At 45.0% G+C, this 14,904-nt stretch overlaps 1 protein-coding gene across 1 annotated transcript in view; it reads right to left on the bottom strand.

Moving 5' to 3' along the window:
• The window catches only part of TMEM123 (transmembrane protein 123), a 63,863-nt gene extending 51,311 nt beyond the window's left edge, over positions 1 to 12,552 (bottom strand). Inside the window, exons 1-2 of the mRNA XM_083170062.1 lie at positions 12,374 to 12,552; positions 1,593 to 1,743 (exon numbers count right to left, since the gene is read on the bottom strand). Coding sequence (XP_083026188.1) covers positions 1,593 to 1,734 — 142 coding nt within the window. The 5' untranslated portion in view covers positions 1,735 to 1,743; positions 12,374 to 12,552. The remainder of the gene's footprint in view (positions 1 to 1,592; positions 1,744 to 12,373) is intronic.
• Positions 12,553 to 14,904: the final 2,352 nt, after the last annotated feature.

Genomic DNA, 14,904 nt, shown 5'->3' with positions numbered 1-14,904 from the left:
CCGATTTGCATACAAGTTGGCCCACTATTTTAAATGGGTGCTAGCATCCGGAGGTGGAGGAGAAGACTGTGCTGCGGGAGCACTGGGATTCAGCTGGAGTCGCGCAGAGCTGGGAGGTAAGTGAGAGAGGGGTCCCGGACCAGAAATCAGTCCTGAGCCCCACAATTTCTAGTGGCAGTCCTGAAAACACAAGGGGGAGAGGGATGGTCTACTATGTCCCTGTTACACCTTCGCTAATACCACCACCCAAAATCATACTCAGAAACAGTATATGGGATTAATTAATTGGTCACAGGTTTATACACATTACCTTATTTACCGTTGCAGGGTAAGGACAGAGAACTGTGGGCAAGGCAAAACCTGTCAATAACCCTCATCTATTAAAGATAGGCCCTCGGCTATGCCCCCCTATGGTGCCATCCCCCACAGATCACTCTCGCCTGGTGCAAAGCCGACTGGCCCGCTGTCGACAGCTTAAGCCTGGCATGCGGCCCTCTCACCGGGGGTCAATATACAACCCTCTTCTTGCGCCTCCTCTCGCCATGCCCTGCCTGTGGGTACTAAGAACCCTGCAACCTAACTTTCCTCAAATCTTCAGCAACTCCTCAAGTGCATGGTGCGTATCATAAATGACTTTGTTTCTTTGTTTCTCCTCACTACTTTTTGAAAAGTGCAATGCCCACCAGTGTAGCGCTTACTCTGGTGTAGAATACCCGCTCCAGCCTGAAGACAAGCAGCTGCTGCTGCGCCGCTTTTCCCTCAGAGCTTAAAATAACCTGAAACCTTTGGCAACTTCCCCAGACGGCCTTGTACGTCTTCCATGTCCTTTGTGCCAGTGACCGCTCCACCAGTCTGCCTAAATCAGCTTGACTATCTGGCAGAAGCCAGGAGGGGCTGGTTAGGCCTGTCAGGCTTGCCTGCAGCGCTGCTGCCCCGAGCAGTTCCCAATTCTGTCTGGACAGTGCGTCCACTATCACATAATTTTTTAAATCCCCGGCGTGTGCTTTGCCCTGATTGTGCCATTGTTTCATTTACACAAGATATATAAAGTCAGTTTATTTCAGGGTATGCCTCCTTATAACAGCCTGTATACGCGAACATTACGCTCAGCCAATGCTCAATGGGTTTTTAGCTCTCTGACTGCGTTCCTCCCTTTGGCCTGGCCTTGTCCTTTTCCCTTATACCTGCCTCTGTCAATGAACATATTTTATGAAGGTCCCATAATCTACTTTATGATTAGCATAGGAAATGGCCTACTACTGAACCAGAAGCGCATCCCACGAGGTGCCCCCTTTAACAAAGGCTGCTGCCTTATCCTGTTGCACCAAACCCATTTGCACCCTGGCCGTGTCTACCCCGGGGATGATACCCTTTTTATTTTTCCAATTGGCTATTGCTGCAGTCAGCTGCTCCCTTAAAACTCTACATGCCTCATCCTTATTGGACTCCACCGGGCCTTGCCCTAGCTCCAAACCCAGCGGCACCTCATTGTTACTACTAAGCAATGGCATTGCTATCATTCTGTACATTCTGTGCCCTTCCTAGCGTAATAATGGCATTATGCAAATTGCTATTATTGACATTGTTCTCACCATTCCTGCGTGCGATCTCTTCCTCGATCGTGCTGACCCGGTTGATGGTCTTCTCAGTTACCGCAGTTCCGGAGTGTTGAGCAAGGTGGTGTCCCCAGTGTAAGGATGTGTCTCTAATGGACAGTGGAAAACTTTGGAGCATCGCAGATAACTAATGTGAATAAAAGAGGACAAGGTATACAACACAAAAAACAGAATATATTTGTTCAAGAACCAAAAGTAACAATAATAGAGATCTCTGTGGCACCAAGAGATAATCTATTAATGTTGAAGTTGTCCCCAGAAATCGAATAATCTAGTACTCACAGAAAAACAATTGTCCATTAACAAAGAGATATCTTTTTGGGAGGTACACTTTCATCACGTTATGTAATGATCAAAGATTTAAAACATAACTTTTAATTCAATTTAAATATTGTGGCTCTATAACTTAAAGACATTCACAACATTTAAACAGCTACAGAGTGAAAATATATCTATTCTACAAAAATAAAATACAAAAATTCCAATGAAAATAATTAAATAAATCTTAACTGATTATTAATACATCCGCTGTAGCGATCGTGGTTTTTCATTTCTTTGTAATACGCAGTAAATGTAAATAGTGAGGACTTTTTTTTAGAGAAGTTCTGTGCCCATTAAGTATCAGACATATATTAACCCTTTGTAGTCCAATTTCATATTTTTTTTTGCAATTCAAACAATCTGGTTTAAATGTTTAAATTGTAATTGATTTATTTTTTTAAATTAAAAAATGGTGTACATTGAATATTGAACAATGTTCTTATTTTAAAGTTGATTACCACTGGATGTGCTACTAGCGCTAGGGCTGTTGGACCTGAAAGGGTTAAATAATAAACACATTTGTACACTTGTTACGGCTGTTAAAATTGTATTTGTGATGTAGAACCGTATAGGATATAAAACACCAATGACAGCAGCGATATGCAAATTCAAAGGTTATATGCAAATGAGTAGATGTATCCAAGATAGAGATAAGTACAGCATGTTTATCTCCTCTCTGGGCGGTATTCAATGTGGATTTTGGCGATGTGCAGCGAATCCTGTTTAGGATTCGCTGCACATTCGCCACTGGTCACCGCATTCCGGAGCCTCGCCGGCTCCGGTATTCAACGAGTCAGGGGCTCGCTGCCCCTGACCGGCGAATTTGAGCTCCTGCGGCGATGGTGGCAGGCTGGGAGATGGAAGTCTCCCTGCCTGCCCCAGAACGTTTGTGGGGGGGAGGTGGGCTCCCCGGGTGCCAGGCAGCACAGGCTGCCCCCGGGGGTGCCAGCAGGGGACCGCGTATATTCACTACACCCGATCATGAATATGTAATGATCGGGTGAAGTGAATATATGAATATCTAATGAGCGGCTCGGCTCCGGCCCCCTGCTGGCTGCTCTGTGTAAAAAAAAAAATATATATATATATATATATATTTTTTAATTAAATATGTATTCATGTGCTTACAGCACATGAATAAAAATAGCATGCCCCTTTATTTTAAAAGTTCACCTTCCACTTCACCATAAAAAGATAGCGATTGCTACTCGGTGAATCATGGCGAAAAAAAACTTGAAATGTATTCGCCATCTGGTCATTGAATAGGGTGATTCACCGTTTTAGTCAGAAATTCGCCTTACAGCACAAAATCGCCATAAAAACCTGGCGAATCAGCCTCATTGAATACCGCCCTCTGTCTGCAGCCTGCCCTCTTCAATAGAACGGACGTGAGGTGAGTGAAGAGCTGTGCACGTTGATAAGAATGGAGATAGCGTGTACAGGGGACACTTCTATGTGTGCTGTTAGGTCAGTCCTGATGCAAAAGCATTACAGGACTGCAGTGGCAAACACAGGATTTTTTTAGGGGTTTTCCAAATGTAATACAAAAAATCTCCTACTCGGCAATGCATTGGCATAAGTACAGTATTCTGGGGCAGCGGTAACAGCCCTAAAAATTGGTCTTTTTATACACTGGATACTGTATGGAATACAGCATTAATATTTTACATTACAGATGGTCTATAGTATAGGCTGTTTCAAAGATTTAAATAAGATAAGTGGTCAGGAAAGGGTTAAACATATCATAATAAATAAATACACAAACAAAATAGAAACAGTACTGCACTTTCTAAGCTCACAATCTCCCACTTCATGGTAAGGCTCCTGTATCTTCCTCCTGGCAGCTGTTCTCTGGTCCATAGCAATGTGTGAAGGCTCAGATCCACACATACAGTAAATGTGGTAGAAGAAGCTGGTACACTGCATGATGTGGTGGCAGCTCTATTGATCATATTATATATTAGTGATATTGTCATAATTTAAGTCACGGTACTGCTTTCCTAGCACGGCGCCCATCTCATTGATTGTATGCCTTAAGTTTAAGGTACTTAAGGCATACAATCAACGCGATGGACCCGATTTTTTAATCTCATGGATCTTATGCATCCATAAGATGCATAAGATGCATGAGATCCATGAGATGCATGAGATAAAAAATCGTGAGCCCCCAATAACCATTGTTAACGCCACCAGCACTATCAACGCCAACCCGAAGCGTGGCGAGCGCAGCGATACTGCGATGGGCGGCCGTACGCGTCCTCCGACCTTTTCATACCGCCACTATCCACGTCGGCATGGAGTTGATTTTATATAGTGTGGCGACCGCAGCGAGCCACCGAGCCCGAAGCGTGGCGAGCGCAGCGAGCCCCGCAAACTACTTTACATGTATTCCGCGTCCCCTCGCGGGGCTCACTATGCTCGCCATGCTTCGGGTTTGGTGGCTCGCTGCGCTCGCCACACTATATAAAGTCTACTCCACGCCAACGTGGATAGTGGGGGTATGAAAAGGTCGGAGGATGCGTACCGCCACGCTTCGGGTAGGCATTAATAGTGGGGTGGTGTTAACAATGGGGGGCCATTTCATCCATGAGGGGGGGGGGGGTAGCAATTAAAATTGGGGCTTTGGGAGCTTTTTACATTGATTCCAACGTAAAAATCTCGTTGATCGCGTCGATTGCATCATCTCACGCATCTTATGCCGCACAAACACATAAGATGCATGAGATGCTAATCTCGTCGATCGCATCATCTCATGCATCTTATGCCGCACAAACACATAAGATGCATGAGATGCTAATCTCGTCGATCGCATCATCTCATGCATCTTATGCCGCACAAACACATAAGATGCATGAGATGCTTGAGATATCAGCCCCACACATACAATCTAGATCGTGGGCGCCGTGCTAGGAAAGCAGTACCTAAGTCACTTGCCAAGAGGAGGGGGTTTCAAGGCGACGACCCCCCCCCCCCCCGCGTTTGCCTATGGACTGAAATGCGCCACCAGAAGGTCACCCTATGCACAGAAAGAGGGATACATAGATTTGTTTAGTAACATTAGTGTGACAATTGGCCATAACTATCTAGTAACATTGTTTCATCATACAGAGCCTGGCTGAATTTTGAAGTGACTTGCCGGAACAACTCCTCTGCGGAAAAAGAAAGCCAGCAATCCCCTCTTCACCCACACCAATGGCAGCCTCCAGCACCGCTATCCACCAACCCCCCCAACCCACCCCACTGCTCGGGCAGCCCTGGAGCACCCACAGAATCGGCGTCTATGCCTGAAAGTGTCAGCGGGCGGAACACTAGAGACAGCTGGTACACAGCAGCAGGGGGGAAGAGGCCCCTTCATAGCTTGTTGCCCGGTGGGTACCCCAGTGATAGGGGGAGCGGGGAGATAGCCGCTACTGTCCACAGCGAGGGGGAAGAAAGCACTCCCTTGTCACTGAGGCACCTGTTAAGGTGCTGCTTCTAATAGATTTTTTAATGGACTTTTACAGCCCTCTGCATGTCCCGGCCCCCTGCCCACCCCCTGCTTCCAGCTATTCTAATGGGCAGCAGGAGGCACTGCTTTTGGTGCCTCCAAAATAAATAATGCAGTAAAGACAATGATTACATTAATATAAAGAAGATATTTATGACACAGAATATGAGTCATAAGTATCTTTGTATTATTTTAATCATTAATGATAGGGGAGGCACCGCCTTCCCTGTCTCCCCTGACTGCACGTTCCTGCAGTGTGATATATCCTGGTTCCTCCTACTGCCTGCCGTCTTCAGTACGAGTGGGCGGGAGGTGAGAGTGGAGCCAGTCACGCTCGTAGAAAAAAACAGAAGCGTGTTTAGGGGACACAGACTGTCAAACTTGGGCCCTGATTGGCTGGGGACGGGCCAAACCCACAGTTCAGGGTTGGAGCCAAGAATGTAAACAATACATTCTCTGCTAATACCGGTCCGCTGGTTATAAGTGTCAGGTTATTTTTTTGTTTAGTGGATGCTGCGATATTGGCTGGGGGCCTCGGTATGTTTAATTTCCTTCCAAATGTACTCCTACTGGAGCAGGAGACAGGCCATCAATGGACCAATAAGTGAGTATTGTGTGTGAATGATCGTAGTATGTAATACACTTTTACTGTCCATATATAACTATTTGTAGGTTGTAAAACTACAAGTACCAGCAATCCCTTTAATGCCCCGCATGCTGGCACTTGTGGTTCTCCAAGTCCCTGCATGCAGTCTAGGCTTGCTGGGACTTGTATTTCCACAACATACCACATTAGTTTATTATCTATTTTTACACAATTCATCAACCTGGTGCCCACCACCCTGAGGTGACTGAGCTATTTACCTGGGCTGTGGCCATCCCTAGCCACTCCTCAGGTACAGTGTATTTTTATTCTATTTTATTCATTGTTATTCACTTTTGTAAACCTTTTTGAACCATTAAATATACCACTAAGACAGTTCCTTTTCATTTGTTTAATACGTCCATGGTGAGGTTATCAACTTTGGAGTAATACCAATGAATACAGGCAAAGAAACCGTAATATGTGCTTACTAAAGATTGTGCTGTAAGTAATGGTACGCATTGGTTACGTTATTGGTGGTTACACTGAAGGTGATACCCTGTAAAGAAACCTTTACATACACGGAGACTTCTAAACCCTTGAGTTCGGTACGCTATAGTGGTTTCCCCTGTACCCCGAGATACCCAAGTATCGATAAAAAGATTTGAACCATTGTATTTCACCTCCTTCTTTTCTGGTATCCACACGCGGCCACATTGGAGTTTGTTGATATGTAACACCAAGGAACTGAACAGGACCAAAGAATCCTTTATAAGAGGTTTAGAGTCAGTATTCAGTGAGTACTGGTACACTATTCATTTAGGTTGATGTTGACACCTTATTCACTTATTCACTTGTGAGTATGGTACACCACTATATCTCTCCCCTGAATACCTCACTTATTCATTAAATTTTAGAAGAAACTGATAGATTGTTTTTTTTCTCTTATGACTACAACTCATTACGATATATGATAAGGAGTCAAGCGCCATCAACGCTATTTTTCTAGCTACAGATATCTACAGGAGGTCTTCCAGTGATCCTCCATTAACGTTAAGGCTGCAAGGACTTCAGGACTGCGCCTTGGGACATTCTATTCTTTCTGTTTTTAACACTGTACATATGATCAATTGTATAGGGCATATTACCATATGGACATCAAAGTATATTGTCTCCAAATATGTAGCAGATGGACACCAGGTGGCCAGTGAGTCCCAGAAACAGACTCCATAGCTGGACTTAGGTTCCTCTGACGGGGTGGCGGTAAACCTGGATGACTTGTGCAGGTCTTGAGCTGCCTCGGATTGCCTTCCGGATAAGATGTTTTAAGGAGGTTTATTTAGAGGAAAGAAATTGGATTGTCCATATTCCATGGATAGCACTCAGTGACGGTGGATGCAAGTATCCAAAAATTTAAAAATAAGGGGGAACCCAATATTATTTGGCCACTTAAGCAAGTAATTTTTACGCAGTGAGACCTGCATGGGTCTGACTAATCCGTGCAGGCTGCCGATTCGAGTACAAATACGAATGCATACTGCCGCCTACGCCATCGGAAAATATCAATCCCATAAATAGTAAAAAAGTATTTTCCCGGAAATACGGTTGATGCCGGTCCCCCAACCCCCCCCCCCCCCCCCCTTAACGGTGAATGTATATTTTGCAAGCAAAACAAATAGTCAGAAACAAGGGTGTAAAGGAACAGCATGTGATGCATCATTTAAGGACACCTAGTACATTTGCGGACGATGCCAATGTACAAATATCTTAGTATCGGTGTCACAACTTGATTAGTAGATGTGTTGCACACCAGCAATGTCAGGAATGTGTTATATTTTTGTTTTATGACTTTACACACCAGTGTATATCCTGTCAAACTGCAATAAACAGCTGGGAATAATTTTGTGTCTCAACACTGCTCTCTAGTGGTTGATTTTATCATTTTCTTACTTTGGCAAGGAAAGCCTAACAAGTTCAGTTGAATGAAATGTAATGCAACAGCAATGCCACAAGCCTAAACAAACTATCAAACTAAGGGGTAGATGTATGAAGCAGTGGTAAAGGAGAAGTGATAATGTGCCTGTTACTTTGTCACCGGCCAATCAGCTCCTGACTGTTAAGTTACAGGTTGGGTTTAAAAAGGGACAGCCAGGAGCTGATTGGCCGGTGATAAAGTACCAGGCCTTTTATCACTTCTACTCCCTTATCACTGCTTCGTACATCTATCTGTAATTACTTTAAAACAACACGAAAATCTTGAAACCTATAAAACCCAAATCTTTCCTTATATGTGACAGATTCATCAGACGAGGCACAGACTCAACACAGACGAGGGGAGGAAAGACCACTTTGTGTAGCCCCCCCTCCCCCCTAGTGACGGCAATGTGTGGTCCCGTGGGTCGCCATCGCCGGGCTACATTTATACTGTATACAGTCAGAGCCAGATTAAGGTCTAAATGGGCCTGGAGCTGAAAATGATCAAGGGCCTATTATGCGCAATAATAGGGGCTGCGGCCAGCACCTAATAATGTGGGTGGCGTGACCAGTGTTCTGTTTGGGTGGTCTGCTCATGGGTGTGTCTCTATTTGTGTAACTACTTTCAACTAATTATATATGCCTGGAAAAGGCAGGGGGCTGGCAAAAGAAAAAATGCAGGGAGATACATTGACGGGTGCACTCCAAAGGTGTACCCGCAGGACGCCGATGTCCTAAAATACTTGCGGGGTGAGGCGGCACTCCAGTCATAAAAAATACTGAAAACCGAAACTTGGTAGACAATATGTCAGCACCTTTTATGTAGTAACCTAAGTTTACCACACCATATACCCCTTATACAAATAATGCAACACAATAGTAACTTATACTGTACTTGCTTCTTACACATTATGCCACATGGAATGAGACAAAATTCACACCAATTGAGCAAAAATTCCCACTATGGCACACAGATTGAGTCAAAATTCACGTTATGCCACACAGATTAAGGCAAAATTCACATTTTGCCACATGGATTGAGCCAAAATACACACTATACCGGGCATGTCCAAACAGTGGCCCTCCAGCTGTTGTGAAACTACACATCCCAGCATGCCTTGACATACGGTAGTTTTAGCATTCCCTAATTGCAAAACTGGCAATGCATGATGGGACTTGTAGTTTCACAGCTGGAGGGCCATAATTTGGACATGCCTGCACTATACCAAACAGATTGAGCAATAATGCACAATATGCTTCATAAATATGGGCATTGCACGCCAAAGGCGCACATTAAAAATTTACACCATAATTTCCATTACATGTTAAGCCTCACACCATAATCTCCATTACGTATTATGCCAAACACCATAATGCCTATTAAAAATGATGTTACATAAGTGTTGCTTACCTACATGTTCATTGCCAGGGGTTCCATGCTCATTGCCAGGGGTTCCATGCTCCTTGCCATGTGGGATTACATGCTCATTGCCAAGGGGGAATACATGCTCGCGGTAACTGGGGGACAGTCGCCGCCGGGCAGAAATGACAGCCATTAACAGCCGGGCAGAGAGCTCTGGCAGTGAAAAAATTACTTTAAAAAATCGCATCACAGGGCACTAAAATGGCCCATGCGATGCGATGCAATGTGATTTCACTACGTTAGAGGAGACGCATAAGCCGAAGACGCTCTCAGCCTCTGTAGCGCTACAGAGGCTGTTAGCTGTGCTGGAGAAAGCCGATTCAGCCCGCTGTCCGTGCGGGGTGAGCCGGTTTTGGAGCATCCTGGATTGGTAAGTATATTGGTGTAAAAGTGAGGTGTGTGTGTATGTGTGTTAAATAAAGTTGAACTTTTCTGTGTGTGTGTCTCTTTTTTAACATTCTTTTTACAGGTGGACTACAAGCCCCAGCGGGACCATTAATGCCCCGCATGCTGGGACTTGTGGTTCTCCAAGTCCCAGCATGTGTGGGAGGTCTGCTGGCATTTGTAGTTCTCCTGCATAAAGCAATGTTACGTATGTGAGATTTAACCCTATCAGGCCGGCGTCCACTGGCCACGGACACTGGTAACAGCCCCGGGCTTCAGCCCTGGACGAGTGAAGCCTGGGGGGGGGGGCCTTTATTGGGGGGGTCCCCACTCCTCCAGGTACCACGTCCAAGGCTGACCAGCCACGGTGCTCATGTTTCGGCCGGGGGATCTTATGTAAAAAGTGTCCCCCGGCTGTGGCATGACACCGCGGGCTGTTGGAGCCTGGTGCTGGTTTCAAAATACGGGAGACCCCCAGATTTTTGGTCCCCCATATTGTTGGAACCAGGACCGTTCCAAGAGTCCGGGGCTGGTTTCAGAAATACGGGGGACCCCTACGCTTTTTGTCCCCTGTATTTTTGGAACCAGGTCCGGCTCAATGAGCCCGGGGTTGGTTATGCTCAGGAGGGGGGACCTCATGCCCTTTTTTTTTTTTTTTTTACAAACACAAAATCGCACATTACCTCAAATTCGCACCTTTTCATGCCTAAAATTCCCCCATTATCGCACTTAATCGCACTTTTCTTTTCGGAATATGCACCTCATTAAATATGCAAATTCGCTGCAAAAATGCGATTTCAAATAAGTGCGATAATGGGCGATTTTGAAAGTGCGAAAAAATCGCATTCTATTAAATGTCACCCCATATATGCTGCACATAGGAATTTATCACATGTACAAATTGGCACATCAACTGCCTAATCCTGTGTGACCTCTCCCAGGGAGCTGCTGGGTAAATCGGGTCTGATTGGCGCCTTAAGAGAACAGTATTGTTTATCAAAAAATAACTAAGGGACAATGTTATGTTTTTGCTAACAGGGAAATAAAAGTCTTTATAATGGGAGCAACAATTATATTTCTGTAAAATAATAATGATTGCCTTATCGTAATTAAATTTTTTTGCCCACATTAGTGATCATTTAATATTGCCCTTCAATTTAATAAAGTATTGCTACCTCTGATTATACATTTATTTGCCCCCCAATATATTAATTAAATAATATTGCCCCCATGGTATAACTAATAATGTTTGTTGCCTCCTTAACAGCATATAATTGCGCACATAAAAGGGGTGGGGTCACGGCTCATAGGGGTGGGGTCATGAGTAATAGGGGTGGGGTCACGGCTCATGGAGACAGTCACGGGGTCTAAGCCTCGCGCTACGCCCCCATTCTCTGTCGCCTTATAGTAACTGTATTATCCCTACTTTTGTGCTGCTTTTGCCAACTGTAAAACTGCTGCACATATCCCAATGTTTTATCAGTATATAGAGGTGAGTGTATGACGGTGTTATGTTTTGGTTAGAAGATATTGAGGTATATACAGTAATACCCACTAACACTGAAGGAAGACATAACCTTTTATACACAAAATATATATGTAAATTACCAACATGTACAATAACATTCATGTCAATAGGAAATAAAACTTTCCTCCATCAAAAAAAAAAATTGTTACCTATCCCCTTCATCCACCCGCCAATTACTCTCCAAACCGCTGAATAGTAAATCCATAGGTTTGAGGTAAAATCGCAGTCAAAGGTGATTATTTGTACTTTTCCCTGTTCCCCTTTGAGGCCTGTGAATCAGGACAGTTGGGATGTGCGCTGTTCTGCCCCCACTTATCCCTAAACACAATTTGAGACTCTTTTGCTTTAATTTTTTTCTGCATGGCGGCCATCTTGTCCCATGATATCATTATGACATCACAAGTGCTCTGTGACACAGGGACTTCATCACCTGAGACTCTGGAGTTGTCAGGACAAGACGTGCATTATATGCTCTCTTGATTTATCGCTTAAATTTCAGCATTACCTGTGATATAATGGGCTGTCTTTGCAGCAAAATGTGCATCCCTGCACCCAGGAGGGAGGTAAGCGCGCTGTTATATTTTTGGATTGTACATTGCATATAGAGGATTATCACAGGCCGCAATAGGGGGAGCTCACCCAATATTGGGTGTATCTGGGCAAGATATGGGGGTGATTTGTCCAGTTCTGTAGCCTAGATGGGGGGATAGGTATATTGTATTGTTATTCTCGATCTGCACAAATTTCCACACTTTTAATTACGTTTTTTTTTTACATGTATTGAACATCCATGTAACAAAAATGGGGGCAATTCAAGTGTTTTACATGCCAAGGACCACTAGATGGACCATTATAGTTATGTAACATTAGGGGTACATGGGCGGGTGATGCTCCCTGTATGTAGCATTAGGTGGTACATGGGTGGGTGACGATCCCTGTATGTAGCATTAGGGGGTAGATGGGGGGGTGACATTATGTACCTCTCCTGTACCCTCCCCTGCACAATTCCTAGGCAGCAGTGTCACATAATGTGGGCATGTTGTGTAGTAACACTCACGTTTTACCATTAGCCTCACAGGATCTCACATTAACAGCACTGAAGCGTCATCTCAAAACCTTGCTGGGCTATGTAGTTCGGCAGCACTTCTGCTGCTGTCGTACATGTAGGTTCCCCCTGGAGATCTCGTGTCCCATTTTTGGCTGTGTGCAGTGTGCTCCTTCTCCTGCCAGTAGATGCCTCCTGCCCGTTCTCCTCCTGCCTGCCACTAACTGCCACTAACTGCCCATGCGCCCTGGTGACCAGTGTTGTCAGACCATCCCTGTAATATGCGCACATATGAAATACACAGGTCCCAGGAGTCAGAGTTAATATCAACTCTCATTATGTCCAATGAGCAGTCACATTTAGAGGGGGGTTTCTCCCAACATGACCAATTCCAGGAGGGACACAATGTTCTGTTCCTGGGCTTCCCTCTGATATTATGATTGCTGTCACCTGTGTTATACTAGATACTTGTGAAGAAAGGTGATAGTAATCATAAAATAAGAGTAGGGATCTACAACCACCATCGATGATTCATAGTGATTGATGGTTTATGACTGATGTAGAATAAAACATTTTTGCTATCGATGGAGAATCAGATGGTTTGCCTTCATCGATGGTGCAACATAAAACCTGTGCTGCCGTGCCCGTGGTACTGATTGGATCACGAGCCAGTCAATCACATAAAAGGGATGACCATTGGTTGTTGAAACCACAAATACATACTGTAGATTTCTACCATTGATGACCACATGCTATATCACCATCGATAGCAACCACACCGATGGTCATATATAATTAAGCTAGTCCAAGAACAGAGCATTTTGTCCAAGTTGTAAGGTATTTAATTATATATTTTATACATATACGCATATACTGTACACATATTCATCTAGTGGTCGTCCAATTAGCAGCGCTGCTCTGAATCTATGACTGTCACTCCCCTGCACAGTGGGAGGGGTTCTGATAAGTGCCTTGAGTCCTATTGGAGATAATGACCACAGACCCGCTACTCATGAAATTATGCTGTGACGGGCAGGGCTTTGATTGCCGAAGCGAGCACAGATGTTTAAAGGAAAATCTGGGGGGGGGTTCTAGTTACTGGGTACCCCTCCTTTGTGTGCTAGCGCGTACCCCTTGGTGCACAGGGACCTGGTCATTTGGTCTCTCCAGCGAGTGTTACCCTAACAATGGTTACATATTACTGACAGTATATGAAACTTAGTGAATATACTGTAAGAAAGCTGAGCGGACCTTCTCTCAGTCATTATACATCAGGGGCAAACGCAGGATTTTCAGAAGGGAGTTTCCAGAGGGGCGGAGCAAAGCACAGAGATGGACACTTAGGTGACCCAGTATATGCCGGGTCAGTTAAAGTATTATAGATAGACCAAATGTATATAAATAATAATAAATATATATATACATACATATACATACTGTACATATATATATACATACAGGGGCGTCAACTGCAGTGTAGACCCCTGGGCATAGCAATGTATTGGGGCCCCTACTGATCCTCCAGCGGTAGGGGTGGGGGAAGCTTTCATGTCCCGCGGGTGGTAGGGGGTATTATATCAAACGCTCAGCATGTAGGGCCTGGATCACTGATTTCCACTAATTACCCCTTTACTGCACAGATGGTGGGAGATGAGGTGGGAGAAGGGGGCATTGGGCTGAATGAAGGGGCCCTGATACATAACTTCCAGGGTGGTAGAGGATGTTTAATATGCAGAGGAGGGGTGTATAGTGGAGTGGGCTTATTATTATTCATAATTTTCTGGTGGGAGGACAGCTTGCTTGACTGCAGATATCTCCAGTTCCCGGAAATATATTTCTAAGATTTTAATGGAATTAAAAACTAGATAATCCCACCTACCAAATAGTATTGGGGACTAGGGGATAAGAGTTCAGGAGGCAGAGCAATCTGCCCACGAGTATATAATACTACATACCAGGTGTGTGGAGCTGGAGCAGTAACCAGCTGCTTGTTGTGGGAACAGTAGAGACAAGCTGCTAGTGTCCATTAAAGGGGGAGAGTCCCAGCTTTTGGAATATACCCTCAGAAAAACACTAGGGGCGAGATGTATCAAATCAAAAATGCGGTAAAACCCCGGTTTTACCGCATTTTCCAATGTATCAAAAATGATACCGCACTGAAGGGTATCGTCACCTTTGGGTGGCGATACCCTATAGAAGCCTATGGGCTTCTTTTCGCCGCCCACCGATGCCGACCCCCCTCTGGCTTACCTTTCTGAAGGGTCCTCCTGGACCCCGGAATGTAAGCCCTGCCTCCACCTAGTGAAGCAGCCGGACATCCTTCCGGGTGCTGGGGGGAGGAGGAAGCGCCGGGGACAGCATGCATAGCTGTCCCCGGCGTGAGGGGAGAGCGTGGCGGCAGGGAGGTGACGGAGACCCCCCCGCACACCAGTGTACAGGTATCGCGGGGGGCCTCCGTCACCGCACCGCAATGCCAGCCGCATATGTTAGTACATATGCGGCAGCATCGCGGCGGGGGGGGGGCGGCGAAGGGCGGCGATGTA

The sequence above is a fragment of the Crinia signifera genome, chromosome 2 (genome assembly GCF_055691185.1).
Source record: "Crinia signifera chromosome 2, ASM5569118v1, whole genome shotgun sequence".
Lineage (NCBI taxonomy): Eukaryota > Metazoa > Chordata > Amphibia > Anura > Myobatrachidae > Crinia > Crinia signifera.
Note: the sequence above shows the minus strand (reverse complement) of the source record. Positions and strands in the feature narration are given on the sequence as shown.